General features: G+C 42.7%; 1 protein-coding gene across 1 annotated transcript; it reads left to right on the forward strand.

The window, feature by feature from the left end:
• The first annotated feature begins 4436 nt into the window (after nucleotides 1–4436).
• LOC147167123 (nuclear receptor subfamily 1 group D member 2-like) lies at nucleotides 4437–13001 on the forward strand. Its single transcript, XM_086087516.1, has 8 exons — nucleotides 4437–4907; nucleotides 8368–8664; nucleotides 8769–8857; nucleotides 8966–9110; nucleotides 10202–10752; nucleotides 10840–11025; nucleotides 11508–11718; nucleotides 11806–13001. The coding sequence occupies exons 1-8, from the start codon at nucleotides 4775–4777 to the stop codon at nucleotides 12000–12002; spliced, it is 1809 nt and encodes a 602-aa protein (XP_085943642.1). The 5' UTR covers nucleotides 4437–4774; the 3' UTR covers nucleotides 12003–13001.
• Nucleotides 13002–16135: the final 3134 nt, after the last annotated feature.

A 16135-nucleotide genomic window follows, 5' to 3' on the forward strand; every position in this document is an offset into this window, starting at 1 on the left:
CAAAAACAAGCAACAACATTTAGTGGAAATTAAAAGAAATGTAAATATACTCTAAACAAGGAAAACAAGATGAAGATGTTAATATATAGTGGTATTTAATAAATATAGTTTCAAACTGCTATACTAACATTAGCATGGTTAGTTTTCAATTTAAAGTACAAAAATTATTGGCAGTGATATACAATAACATAGTAAAAAAATAATAACTAAACCTGGTAATTAATTGTATTTTAAATACAAATCTAGTCAGTCTGGGTGTCCATTATGGCCCCACTGTCACAACACAGGCATCCAACAGGATTTTGTTTTCCTTAATTAAAGTGCTTCATCATGGGTGGCCTTCGCAAACATTGGGGTCAACTTTAAACTTGTTATTTTTAATATCACATTCTTCATTGACTTCATCTATCAAGAATACATTCGAGCGGATGAGAATAACATCGCACTTTGCTTCTGCCAGGTCGTAAAACAACGTGACCCAGATTAAAACTCGTTACACCTGCCGCCAAAGGGCGGGCTTTTCATCTTTTTTTTCTTTTTTCTACGACGAGCCCACGATTTTAGGCACATTTAGGTCGTTTTTTTTCTTTCTTTCTTTCTTTTTTTTTTAAACTCATGTTTCCACAAGCAGCTTGTGACCTACATTCGGGCGGTCCCAGCCAATCTTGGGCTGATAGCCTGGCTGTGAGCAAACACAATCTGCAGAGAGCAGGAACGTGACAACGGTGGGGGAGGAACAGAGGAAGTCACGCTGAGCACCGCCCATTACGCACGTGCTGGCAGTGACGACGAAAAGATCGTCTCGGCAACAACAAGCTGCTCACTCGCTCAATCTGCTGCGGAATGTTTCACATTGACGTGTCGTTGAGAACTTAAGGAATGTCCGCATTCACTGCAGTCCTCAACACGTTCATTCATACAAACCAGGAAGAAAAACAGCCCTAAAGCACGAGGCTGCCACCACCATGGGCTATTCCGTTTGGTATTATTGTCACAAAGTTAAAGGAACACAGAACTCCTCATTCCTTTGCCGTCATTCTATGAGACAGTGTGTATGAAAATGCAAGTATGAATGGCATCTGTTTCCCTGAAAAAAAGCTTTAAGCTGATTAAGTATCAAAATGATGATATACCCTGCCTGTGCGCTAGGACTGGGAGGGAAATCGATTCAAATTTCCTCAATTGAGTTTATTTATTTATTTATTTATTTTTTTCGATTTGATTCACTTCACTTCAATCCGATATTGATTAATTATGAAACATCAATTCTTCTTAACTCATTCACTGCTATTGACGTCAAAAATTCATTTGAACTATTTCTAGTAGTTTAACATTTTTTCCACTTTTGTTAACAAGAGTATGAAAGCATATAATTTTTTTACTGTACATTTAGAACAGATATAAAATTTTGGATTAATCGTGAGTTAACTATTGAAGCCATGCGATTAATTACTTCTTTTTTTTTAATAATCGCCTAACGCGAGTAAAGAAAAGAAAAGATTATTAAAAATTAGGAGCATCGGGTGATTAAATAAATAATAAATATTATAATCGTAAATAATTGCATAACTTCACAAGTTAACTCACGATTAATCACAAATTTTATATCTGTTCTAAATGTACAATATAAAATTCTAGGTTGTCATACTCTTGTTAACAAAAATGGGAAAAAAATGATAAACTAATAGAAATAGTTCAAATGAATATTTGACGTCTATAACCGTCAATGGCAGTGAATGAGTTAAATATAAAGTACATGATTAAAAAAAAATAATAGGAGGGCAAAAAAAATCACATCATACCTACAAAACTGCATAATAACGTCACAATTATTCATTCACATCATCATGTCAATGTGCTGGCTCAGGCCACGTTCTCCCCCCTCAGGCAACGTGGGAAATAACTCATGGTATGTTGTATCCACGCTTGGTACGCCTCCACACTTATGCCATTCGAGTTCCATGGTCCGCAACACATTTTCACCGGTGTAGGGTTGACGGTCATAAAAACAGTCAAGACTTCTTGGTTGATATTGAAACTTTGGAGCAAGGACGCCTCGCTGCTCATCTGTTGAACGAATTCTGTTCAAACACTCTATAAAGAAAAAAAATTGAGATGGTTGTTAAGTTGCAAAAAGAAAGACAGACTTGTATGCTTTCAGTATTGAGTATTGAACTCCTACAATGTAGGAGTTCAATACTCAATACTGAAAGCACATGTAGGACCTACATGAACATACTGGAATCTTTTCTCATTGACGCTCTCTGAGTTGCGTCCGAAGGGCACTCGACACAGCTGCTTCATCAGCGTTGTGTTGCGTTTGAGGACACGATCAATGTTGTGAATGATGAGCCGGGCGATGCCTTCAAAATTCACATGCTCTTCAATGATTTTCTGCAGTGCGATTGCCTTTTTGTGTTGGACCATGTCAACAACCAGGGTCTCAACGTGGTGTAAAATGGATGTTTTCAAAACACTTTTCCACTGCAGTCAGAGTGTAAACGTGTACGTTAATTAAATCAACTGAAAAGCAATTACCTCTAAATTGTTGGACAAATTATTATGCTAATGATTCTCATTTGCATAGACTTCATAAAAATCAGAGAATAACATCATTTGAGCATGTGAGTGGACTTTGGTTGGGCTGTGCTCAAAGTCCTGCTTCCTTTACTGTCGAACCGTGGACAACAACATGCTATGCAAGAATTTGAATGACTTGAGGATTTGTATGTATTTTTTTTACTAGACATGTAGTGTGTTTTTGTTTAAGTATGAGAGAGATTCCAAAAATTAGAGACAAATTCCTCGTGTGGTTTAAAATCCGATGTGATGATTTTCCCGCAACACACCTGCTGATCTCTCACGAACAGTTTTGCCAGTTACCTTGAAAAGTGACTTAGTTACTTTACTGATTACTTGCTGTAAAAAGTAACTAAGTTAGATTACAAGTGACTTTAATAGCTATGTTTAGCAGATACGACCACCTTGCTTAAAGCTGTAATAATTTGCCCCCCCCCCAAAAAAAAAATGATTTGACAATTTATGATTCAACATCTTCTAATTAGCAGATTAGCACCTTAGCTGTTCACAGTGGGTACTCCTGCAAGCCTCTGGCCAATAGTTTTCAGGTTCGATTCGGGTTTGAATTTCCCGCCCTCTGCCTGTGGATGTGACGTCAGGCGCACGTTGTGTACGTGACAAGGGAGTGTGCTGTTTTTCTGCCACACGTGGCAGTAGCGATTCCAATTAAATTTTCTGCATTGGACAGCTTTAACATAAAGGTGACACCCGGTTTTGTCACTTAATTGGAAGTGTGTTTTTAACAGTGATGTTTAAGAATCAAGTTTGCTTTTATTAAATTTACCCCAAAAAGACGGCAACCATTTTGACTTATCGTAATTATTTTAAAAAAAAAATGTAATGAATCTTTTCAGTATTCCACCTAAGAAATGTGCTAGTGCTAAAAATATTTCTGCTTCACTAATTATTATTTGCTAAAAAATAAAGGCAGTCAGTCTTATTTACTTGATATATTTATGATATTGTTTTTTCTTTCTTTCTTTCTTTCTGAAACAACATTTATAATGTCCATTTATAAATATAGTGATTAAATTTGAGGACCTTCGGCAGTCACACGATCTGGTGTGACTGTGAATGCATACTGCCCTGTGATCTTTTTTATTGATTTTTTGACATAATGCTATTGAAGCTAAGCAGATTATCTAACTGTCGACTAACAGAGTGTGCAACAAAACCTTAATATTTTTTGTTTTAGCTGATACAAACTCAAAACTTGAACGTTCTATAATGTATAGTTAATTGTTTAGTGACTTTAGTAAGTATTATGCTGTTTGGAATCATTAACCATTTGTTTAGTTCAGTTACAAAGCAATTATCAGGGGCATTTGAAGAAAAATTGTAGTCTGATTATATGTTTGGAAAAAGTCATACGTTAGTCTATATCCCTACTTTGTAACACACATAACATAACATGACATAACTGCTCACGCCAGCAACACTAGTGGCTGGGAATCCCTGCTCTTGTGTGAAATAGGCTACATTTCACTTCCCTCCAACAACAGCAGCAGATGAAGTATTTCACACCGAGTGGGACATCTTTCCGGCCCCACTCGCATCACCCACTTCGCTGCGAGCTCAGGCAGCTCATTTGCATAAAATCTGTGTCAGTAGGGCAGCGCTGGCTCACATGCCGTGCGCACATGCAGCAGAGCTTTAAGCAGCAGCATTCCAATGTGCAAACGGCCCAATGTTCCGTCTCCAAGCGGCGGCCTCGACCAATGAGAGGCCGAGCACGAGCGACCGGAGTGGGGGCGTGAGGAGGAGGCGGAGGAGCATGAGGGTGGGGGCAGAGAGAGAGAGAAGGAGAGAGACGCATCTACAAACGGGCGGTGGAGGGGACACGAGAAAGGGGGGGGGGGGGGGAGAAAAAAACGGTCACATTTGTCAGGCACCTGAAAACGTGCTGGTTATTTCAGGACGCGTGTTGCTTATTGATGAGTGGGGTGTGTTTAAACTACTTGCGCTCTAATCATGGTGACTGTACACGGCAAGTAGTTCAGTGTGACAGAACCCCTTTGAGGCGCACATTCACCTCGGAGTTTTTTCCTCCCGGACTGAATACAGCATTGCTCTATTTTCTCCTTCTTCAACAGTTTTTTTTGCTCTGCTGACCGGATTTTCTCAAGAACCTCTCCCGATACTTAACGCCCTGCGTGCACATCCCTGCTCTTTTGATCTGTGGGATACGCTCTGTATGCCTTGGCGGTTCAGGACCTTTTCACCTGTTTCTACCCAAACTCATCGGCGGCGAGAAGAGGCGCTAAACACGAGAACAACGGAAGCAACGTCTGTCAATCCGATAGGAGACATGGAGAATAGCCCCGGAGGTAAGCGTTCTCTTCTTTATCAACACACAGCTAACTAACCGTGTGTTATTAATAATGGCATTTTCTATACATTTAGTTGGTCAATCACAAAATACAAAAGGTGGTTAAGTGTGAAAAGTATGTCTATGAATAAACTCAATGATAGTCTTTATTCAGATGATTGCCTGCTGTGTTGCTATTTGATGATCATCCAACAGCTTGGGGGAGCTGCAAGCTCTTAACAAAATGCAATATGGACCTTAAATCCCTTTTGACACTTGACTTTCGAGCAATTGCATGTAAACAAACTCACGTGGAATGAGACCCACTTTACACACCCTTAACTCTTGCTATAGTTAATAATGATGACCTTCTTATATTTTACTGCATGACACGGAGCACCTGATATGGTGATGTAAAATACCGCGGAAATCCCAACGGGGGCCGTTCTAAGTACGTCAACGTCCCTTCAGTCGTTTCCTGCGCCATGTCTTTTTGCGTGCCCGGTGCATTGTGGGTAGAGGCGGCGGCGATAGATAAAACTTGCAATCATGCGGCCAAGTTCTGACACGCAGCCCCGCCCCGCTGTTCTGACACGCAGCCCCGCCCCGCTCCACATTGAACGCACAGCACGTGTAACAACCTCGTCGTCCACGTGCCCCGCATGATTTCCTCTGAGCCCCGCCCCTCGCGGATGTTCCTCTCCAAGCAAAAGCGTGCACGCTTGCTCGCTCCGGGGGCCAGCACGGGGATTCCTCTGTATTCGCAGCAAGTTTGGTCAGTGGGTCAGAGGGGTTTTAAAGTGTTTTTGCGCTACTTACTGGGACTGCTTCACAATCTACTGATTAGCAGGCACAGTCAAGTGTAGTAAACATTCCTTCATCCTATTAGAGTGAAGTAAAACATATGTTCCATCCTATCGGGCTGGATGTTGCTGGTAGCATCTGGTCCTTAGCACTAACTTACATGTTTCAATCATGGCCATTAGCGGGTATAAATATCGGGTTGATACCCTGCCTTATTTCAAGATTTTAGTACATGCATGTATGACGATTATACTATCAGGACTGCAACGTAGAAATTAGAAAAACTATATTTTAATAATAATAATAATATAAATAAGGATATGGTTAAAAACAAATTATATATAATTGCCATTACATTGAAGGGAAAATGCTACATTGATGTTAAGTACTAGTGGTATTGGTACTTATTGGTACTCATATTGGTATGGAAAAGAGTAGTATCGAACGTCTCTAATTCCATATAACATTATGGATCTGTAGGGGAGGTTTGGATGGATGAATGGCATTTCAATGGGGGAAACGAGAAAAGAGTTCCAATCATGGCCACGGAGCACTTAAAAAAAGTTAACAATTGTCTCTTTACAAGTTGAATATTTAACGGTGGCATTTCAATTTAAATGCTGAAGGTGTTTACGTCCATCAATTATCTACTCGATTTCCACTTATCCCACTAAGACTTTGGGTGAGACCCATTGCCAGGGCGTCCATGCGCGTCCGAATGCGTCACAAATGTACTCAAAACTACTGAAGACAGTCATTCATTCATTGCGCAAGACTCAGCGAGTCACGTCGCTGCACTGACATGTAAACAAGCAAATTATAGTACTATATTCCTGGCAATTAAATTGGTATAACTTCAAGCTTCAAGATTTAACAACTGAGATTTGTTGTTAATGAGGTTTAGTCACCACTATAAAGGGTCATTCATCCCTGTTCATAACAGGGGGGTTAGGAAGGTGAAGGGTTTCTCTGAGTCATGACATGAGATTGATGTTTATACAGTAAGCTTGCCATGGTCAGATGCCTCGGAGGCGGGAGTACACGAGATGGGAAGTCATCAAGGACTGGCAAGAGGGGAGGGAGGCGGCGGGCGGGTTGTTTTGTTTATTCTATAGCTCTTACGGCCCTGCGCAAGTGCACGCCATCACGTGTTTCAACTTGTGCACGACCACAATGCTGAGCTCACTCTATAGGCACCCAGTCGAACCAGATTCCAGGAAGTTGTTAGGGGCCGGCGGAATGAGGGGATGTTTTGACACGAGTGGGCGGGTGAATGAAGCCAGGAAGAATGTTCCATGTGACGGCGGCCGTGACTCAGGTGATACGCATGTTCATAAAACTTGACCTCGTTCGTACACATGCGTCATTTTGTGTGGCTCACTCGCTGTTGACACGTGCGAGCGCAGGAATTAAAGAAGGGAGGCACTTGAACCTTGAAAGAAATGCCACACGTTTCCTCAAGGAGAGAGAGAGAGCACCGGAGCAAGCGGGCTAATCAGTTATGCTGGGATGATTCAAGGTCATTAAAGGGAAATGGACACAAAAAAAAAAAGACCACGTAGCAGATAACATTGGGACAAGTTTGTCTATATTATATTTTAGCTTCAAACATACAAAACAATATATAAAATGTACAATACATTCACGATCCAAAGTATTGTAATATATTGCCAAATGACATCTTGGAACGGAGCCATTCCTTCCAGCCTACATGCGGCATTGAAAAGCCTCCGTTAGCCCAACGTGATCTCACCCTAGCGCTTATTATTGTACTGCTGCTTGTTGTCTACACGAGACTGCGCAAAAAGGGCCTTGTGAGCCGGGCGGGAACTGTGTCAGGAGTCCATGTGAGCTGGCGGTCAGGTGGCTGGCGGATAGATGGGTCTGCGTGCTCTGAGCCAAAGAGGAGAGGGAGGGGAGGAGAATGGAGACGAAGGGAGGGGTAAGCAGGAGGCGTAAAGGACTGTGGCGAAGTGAAAGCGAGCAGGCAGGGGAGGGAGTTGGCTGGCCCTCGGGCTGCACGTGAGAGGGAGGCTGTCATCTTGCGGGAAGAAAACTGTCTGCAAAACAAGGGGTGGGGGTGGGGGGGTGGGGGCTGCATTCAGGGGTAATAGGGCATTTCCAACTTGATGTGACATCCCTGGAACAAAAGGACATTTTATTGCACGTAGGAGGCACGTGACTATACGGTGACAAAAATGGCACGAAATTGTAAAATATCTGAAAAGGTAATTTTTCACTTATCTTAGTTTTCAATGAAAAACAGAAGGTACATAGTTCCTAGAATCTCTTACTTAGTTAACTAAAAAAATCATAAATGGTTTCCTACTTTCCTGAAGACAACAGAGTTTTAAATTGATTTAATATTGGCTATAATATCCTTCAAACAGGTCGATGCCCAAATTGTCAAAATGCTGAATATTGGCACCGATAATCTCCCTAATGCTAATGTGTTACTTTCTGAAGAGAACCGTAAAAAAAAAAAAAGCCAATTTTTTTGATTCAATGTTTAGAGCATGTTTCTGCACTTGTTGTTTTCACAATTTCATGATGGGCCAGATCCAATTGTCTCAAACATGATCAAGGTATCAACAAGCCTGCCAAAAAGTCATGAAAGCAGAACTTAAATATGGGTCAACTCATGTTTTTTTTCTTCTCCTTTGTGTGTTCCTCAGGTGGTGTCATCCTTTATGCCGGCTCCTCTGGCAGTGCCAGCCCGAGTCCTGGCAGCCCCTCCAGTGGATACCAGACCCAGTCGCCCTCCTCCCACTCACAACCCTCGTCCCCAGAGGGTGTCTCCTTTCAGGAGATCGGGGCCATGAAGCAGGGAGGGGAACAAAGGGGAGGGACGCCTTCCCCGAAAATGGTCTTCCAATTTCCAGAAGTGAACAATGCTCCAACGGTGTCATCAGCCACCTACAACCATCCCACCGTGGCCAAAAGACCTTGTGGTTTTACAGGCAGTTTTCCGAGTAAGTACTGCGCCCCTGCTCCCATCCTACCCGTCCTATTTCTTTCTGTCAACCTACTAGCAGTTAGCATCCCTCTCATAAATCATGCGCTTATGTCTTCACAGAAACTGGAGGGATGGTGCTTCTGTGTAAAGTGTGTGGGGACATTGCATCCGGGTTCCATTATGGCGTCCACGCCTGTGAAGGTTGCAAGGTGAGCTCAAATGCAGCGTTTAGATCTTACCTGCCAAGTCACACTGAAAATGACGTCTATAGCCGTCATTGGCACTGAATGATTGAACTCCACTTGTGCGCTCTCCAGGGTTTCTTCAGACGCAGCATTCAGCAGAACATCCACTACAAGATGTGCGTGAAGAACGAAAACTGTCTCATCATGCGCATGAACCGGAACCGCTGCCAACACTGCCGCTTTAAGAAGTGTCTCTCAGTGGGCATGTCCAGAGATGGTAAGAGACGCGCACAGAGACACATAGCGGGAACTTAATGCGTTTCCATTGCAGAGGGAGTTGTTCAATATGCCGCAGCTTATAAAACCACAGTTATACATAATACATCATTTTAAGAAACGGTTCCCTCCCTCTTTGATTCGTATTCTTCCATTCCTTCACTTCTGTCTGATTTATGGCAAGAGGAGCTCGAGAGTCCCAGTAGTCATCATTTACTGAGAAACTGCGACAAAAAATAGTTTATTTTGGGAAATGAGGACACCGGAGTTGTTGATCATGCGTTTTCAGTCCCACCGTTTGTTTAAGGCAATCTTATGTTGCCGTTATTGTTATACTGTTCCATTAATCATAGCAAAAACGAGTGTTCCAGTTTAGATATTACGCATGCAGTCTGCCCTTTATTGAAGATATTCACAGCGAGGCTGGAGCCTCTTGGGAGGCGGGCAAACTAGGTGGCGATTAATCATCTCTTTTTGGAGCGAACATTTTTAGTTGACCTAAAAAGTTGGAATATAATGGAGGAGCGGAAAAATCGCCAGATAATGAAGTAGATCACAGCAGGGAATCTGTATTATTACGACCTATTCAATAGTTGTCATTACCGTTTCTTACCCTAGGACGGGCCTATGTCATTTCCATATCATATTTTGAATGACATTTGAAAATATCCGGTCCAATTTTTTTTCCCCCACCCTAAATAATTTCCACCTCGCCTCTCCTCTTTTTTGTACCTTTTCTCTTGTCAATTTACAAATGACATCATATTTAGCACTGTTGACCCAGTGACCTACTTCTACACAAGAGAGCCGCAGCGCTCAACTTTGAGACTGAATGCGAGCAGCAACTGCGGGGGGGGGGGGGGGGGGGGAGCATATAGCGACCTATAAATAGGGCTGCCAGTGCGAGAGCAGTAAAAATAGGGAAGGGCGGACTGTGACAGTGGAGGGAAGGAAGACGCTTTCAAATGAGGAGGCGACTTTACAGTCCATAGAATGATGATAGCATGTCGGCTTTTGAGTTTTTTTCCTTCTTCGAATTGCTGCTTGTATATTCTAACGGAAGGCGCTCTCTCTCTCGCTTCCTCTCCTCAGCTGTGCGTTTTGGCCGCATCCCCAAACGAGAGAAACAGAGACTATTGGACGAGATGCAGAGCTATATGAACAGTCTAAACGAGTCGGCCTCAATGGAGATGGAGATGTCCCCCCCCTCCGACACCCGCTGCAGCCCAAAGAACCAGACGAACGAAGGAGCCGGCTCCATAATGCAGGCATACCAGAGCGACTTAATAAACAGCGAGAAGAAACCTCTCAAGAGGCCCGCCAGCAACAGCAACCTTGGCAATTCTTTCCAGAACAGTCCCGCGCAGGAAACAGCCCCACCTCATGCAACGGCGCAGGCGCACCACACGTTTCAGAGGGACCCGACATCGGGATACGGCGTGCCGTCAAAGTGTCCTGTTGCCAACTCCAATAATGACAACGCCACGAATAATAACGCCAACATTTCCAAGTATAACTTCGCCAATCACAACCAGTGTCCCGTCCGCGGCCTTTCATCTCAGCACTACGCAGTCAATCAGAAGACGTATCTTCAGAACCAAAATTCATGTCCGTGGAAGCTAAACGGTGGAGCCAAAGTCTTGGTGAGTCTCGTAACGTTCTTACATTTTGTTTTTAATCTTCTTCACGTCAGTGCCAGGCAGCTAACGCATCCGCTTGCTTTGTGACAGGCATGTCCGCTCAATTCTTGTCCGGTGGCTCCAGCCAGTCGCTCCAGCCAGGAGGTGTGGGAGTCCTTTTCCCAGTGTTTCACCCCCGCCGTCAAAGAAGTGGTGGAGTTCGCAAAGAGTATACCTGGATTCCAGACTCTCAGCCAACAGGACCAAGTCATGCTACTCAAATCGGGCACTTTCCAGGTACATTGGTTGACGTAACTTGGGTGGGTTGTTTACATGTGATTATTTGACCCCCCAAAAATTGGGTCAAATGAATAACCCAAAATTGGGTTGTTCTGTGGGATATACTTGACCCAACTTTATGAGTTAGACGGGACAGTTAAGTGAATAACGCAGTTCATTTAACTTTATGGGTTAAATAAATAACCCAATGACATTAAATGATAAATTAGGTTATTCATTTAACCCATAAAGTTGGGTCAAGTGAATAACCCAAAATTTGGTTTTGTGGGTTATTCATTTGACCCAACTTTATGGGTTAAATGAATCCAAAGTTAAATGAATTGGGTTCTTCACTTAACTGTCATTGGGTTATTCATTTAACCTATAAAGTTAGGTCAAATGAATAACCTACAAAACCCATTTTCTGGGGTCATTTTTGTACAAAACCAATTCATAACCCAAGAAGTTTCTCACCCCAACATTGCTTTATTTATTTGCAGGTGCTGATGGTGAGATTCTGCTCATTATTTGACCCCAAGGAGAAGACCGTGACCTTCCTCAATGGGCAGACATACTCCCTGGCATCGCTACGGGCACTGGGCATGGGCGTCTTACTGGACGCCATGTTTGATTTCAGCGAGAAGCTCGGATCTCTGCGCTTAGAACCAGACGAGATGGCCCTTTTCATGGCTGTCGTGCTTGTTTCAGCTGGTAAGACTTCACAAACTCACCGAGGAGCAGCACATTTCCCTTCAGTCGCAGCTGTGCGCCTAACTTACTTTCCGCCATTATCTTTAGATCGCTCCGGTATAGTGGATGTGGGAGCAGTGGAGCAGCTGCAGGAGAACCTCATCAAAGCTCTGCGCACGCTCATTACGAGCCGCCGGCCGGACGACAGCGGCCTCTTCCCAAAGCTGCTGCTACGTCTGCCGGACCTGCGAACCTTGAACAACCAGCACTCTGACAAGCTTTTAGCGTTCCGCATAGATCCGTAAACGAGCACAAGGCGCCCACTGAGACGTCTGCTTCGGGGAGCTTCCGGGCTTCCCGTTCAAGCCGGGCCCGCCACAGACGTTGGCCTCTGCATGACGGATCGTTGTCGTTGGAGCTCGGCCGAGTGCGATGCCGTGAGAGAGGGGACTCTGAAAGTAAAGGGTGTATGCCCAGCAGGGGGGGTGGAAGCCCTTGCACCTTGAACTCGACCGATCTCTTGCTTCCAAGACTGTCAGTACATGACTTAAAACTGTGTTCTTCCTGGTTGGCTCACCAAATCCTGACCTCTCCTCCCTGGAGTTCCCTGTTGGTCTTTACTTGAACTTTGTCCTCTAATCTCACTCGGCAGCAAAGCACACACTCCAGCCCAGGTACAAGGGGTTTGTACACACCTTCGCCAACGATGACTTTTGACTGTACATTCTCACCTCAATTGTAAATGGCACGCTCCAGACATTAAGAAGCCCCTCGACCCAGTGCAGATGATAGCAATAGAAATGGCGCAATGCTAAAAGAAAGGTTGTTGTGCTCCCTGTCGAAAAGATATCAGCTATTTTCACGTCATAAGTAAATCACCTTATTGCGAATGAGAGATGTATAATGATGTATTTTTAAGAAATGAAAATAAGTTGTATTGTGTTGCTGCGTGCTCATCAGGGAGAAATGATCGGTCGTTAAGACCGAGCCTGATGGGTTTTCACTGAAAATGTTCTCTGTAAATGGTTGTAAATATTATGCTTGTTTGGTACCCATGTTAGTTTGAAGAGTCTTGGATATGTTAATGAGGTTGTTAAGTATTGTATTAAGCCAGCATCATTAACAATATATTACAAATTGCTCTATAGACTGCATTCGAACCATGCACTCTGAATATAAACTTTTTATTTGAGAATATATGAAAGAAGTAAATGTATTGTCAACTGACTGCATCACTTGTGTATATTTTGTAACTTTTGTGGTTACACCATAGAGTACTATTATTAAATAATGTTATAAAGCAATTCCCTTGTGCTCATTTTCATTCTTCTTCCTCACAAGAGGCACCATCATCATTGCCAAAACACAACATGTAAGGTAACCTAGCAACAGAAGCAATCGGCCAATCTTTCAGATGGTCTAAGAGGCATAAGCAAGTAGGAAAATCACTTCATTTTCAAGGGTGTGGTAATAAGTAAATACTGTACTGCAATAAATACAAGGCGGCTAAAACACAAATAATGTGACATGCTAAGCCGCTAGGAGGAGAGATTTTTCCGCATAAAACAGTCACGGATATGTGTTGTGCCAATCCCCGAAGTTAAGTGCTCCCTAAACACGATACAAGTCCGTGCAAAAGAGAATCCCGACCTACCGCAGTGTTATCTCCTCATTTCAAAGAAGTCCTCGCAAAATCCTAATTGAAGATGTTTAGGAACCTTATCTGAAAACAGTAAATGACCTTGTCGAGCATGAATTTGGCTTATTTCTTGAACAATAGACTAAAGTGGGCTCCCGTGACCTTTGGTGGTCTACTGATCTTCCCAATTGTGATTGATAACTGTAAAATGTCAAGATGATCTCTTTTTGCACAATTGTCTTTGAGCAACAACTTGTGTGTTTTAAATTGTTTTTTAATACTGATTATACTCCCTCAAGGGGAATTCAATTATTTTTCTTCACGTGTTGTTGTTGCAGGCAATAAACGTCTGACAACTCTGAGACAACAGTGCAGCATAAATTTCCAATAAATTGGAGAATTAGACATGGGTTCAAGAAATCCAAAATAACACAAACAATAATACTACTATGCCAACTAGTCTAGTCCACAGGGCCACACCTGTGCGTAAAAGAATGCCGAGAGGCGGAACAGGTGTTAAGTTTGTCACTCAACACTCGTCCCGTTGTGTTGAAAACAAATGCCACTGTCTGGCAAGATTTCTTCTATACACCACACCGGATACTGACGTCACCACGCATGACATGATCTAATTGACCAAGGTGAAAAGTCAACATTTGCTACAATATCCTTTGATGGTTCGGAGTAAAAAAAAGGCACAGACTGAAAAATGACTTTAGAGCTCTTCTGGACTTTTCGAATGTAATGACCATAACACAGCACCTTAGTGACACACTAGAGGTTTTAAACAAGATTTGGACTTGGACCTGGAACTCTTGCAGTACTGAACCTTGAATGGGCTCAAGTATGACAAAGGCGTAACAGCAGTAGCCTACTGCCATTGATACCTGTGACCCTTTGTATCCCTGCAGCCAAAGGAGTGAACGTCATCCATGGAGTTCCAAACTTCGGTGATGAGGTTCCGCAGGCCATTATCACTGATGGCAAGCACTGTTAACAGTGAAATATAGACAAGTATAACTGTTCAGATCCAGGAAAAGAATAAAAGCAGACAATGTGTTGAATAAGAGCCCTGCCCGTGGAAGTTCAATTACTTGGTAAGCATATGCTCCTTCACTTCCGGGTCTTAAATTATACGGTGGGTAAACCAGCCACATTGCCAATGCTTTCATCCACGCCAAGCCACAACGGGACATGTATATAGGTTCTCAGATTTAAAGGGAGACAAGCACCAGACATTGCTACAAAGCAAAAAATGCAGTTGTTTGATAAACTTTGGATGAAAGGGATACCCAACAATATTCGTGCCTTTATCCTACTTTACCTCGGTAAAGACGGGAAAAGTCCATTTGTGAATACAACGGAATTTATTACGGTGTTCTGCTGCCATCTGGTGGAAAGGCGGTGACAATGCACGTATAATTTGTTGCCTCCATGTGAATTCAGATGATCATAAAACAATCACTCTAATCTACACGCACACAAATCTTTTGCCCCCAGAAGACATTATTCAAACGCAAAGACAACGAAATTTTTCTTAGATATAGTGTACCATTACGGGTACTTAAAATGAACCACAAAAGTCGGAGGAAACAAAGAGAATACATGAGATAAGTAAAAAGTGTGTGTATCGGATTTAACGTATTCCTTTCCCAATGTGCTCGGGTGCGTTTTCTTGGTTGTCTCCCGACTGCCAATTAAGCTAACAGTGACCCAAATTAACATTACAGGGAAGGAGGTCTAGCCAGGTGTGCGTCGCCATTCGCCAACTTCTTGTTTGACGATAGCTATCATGGCGTCGATGGGGAGTCCTTTGTTAAGGTAAATTGTTTAAAAAATTCGGTCTTGTACGTATTTCGCCCGAAGTAGTAGTTATCAGCACATAATGCATTATGCGCAACCATGCTAAAAAACAAAACAAAACCCCCCAGCATAGATAGACCAGCAGTGGCAGCTCAACAACACACGTGTTTTGTGTGTAACTTTATTAACAGTTTGTTTTTTGTAATGTGAATGACTAGTTATATTGTGTTATTATGTATGTAATAATATTTTATAGAATTGCAATGGGATAGTGGCGGTATGAAGAGATGGATTGTTACCTAAATCTGCACTGAACGCTCAGGTTCGAAATACACAACCCTCCACCTGTTGTTATATTGATTATATTATATGTACCTTAATCTACCGTTCTAATGGTACCCTTTTCCTTTCATTACATGTAGACGTTCTAAATGTTCCTTTTGTTAGCGATGCTTGTTACTGCAATAGTAATGTGGCTCATACCAACAGAGACAAAGTTCCTTTTATGTTCTTATATTTGGCTAAAAGTATTACGTTTCTCTGTCTGTCAATGTACGCCGCTGGCATAGACAGATGAACAAAGATACATCATAATTTATTTTCGGAGCAATTAAAATGAACTGGATACATTTCCTGTGGCACATCATCCATCCATCGTCGAGACTGCTTATCCTCTTTATGGTCGCTGGTATTCGGAAGCCTGTCCCAGCTGACTTTGAGCGTCAGCCAATCACAGGTCACATACACACAAAAATAGACAACCATTCATACTCTCATCCACAGAAAAGGACAATTTAGGGTCTTCAATTAACCTACGATGTATATTTTTTGAATGGGGAGGAGAAAACCCACACAAGCATGGGCAGAACAAGCACACATGGACGCATGAGCTTGGATTCAAACCGACAACCTCGGATTTTTGAGGAAAACTCTCACCCAGTTCGGAGTTTCATGCTGCAAATCTGGACTCCGACGTTCCTGCGTGCAGCTTTCATG

Source organism: Leptonotus elevatus, chromosome 10, assembly GCF_054856555.1.
Source record: "Leptonotus elevatus isolate MCC_2025b chromosome 10, RoL_Lele_1.0, whole genome shotgun sequence".
NCBI classification, from domain to species: domain Eukaryota; kingdom Metazoa; phylum Chordata; class Actinopteri; order Syngnathiformes; family Syngnathidae; genus Leptonotus; species Leptonotus elevatus.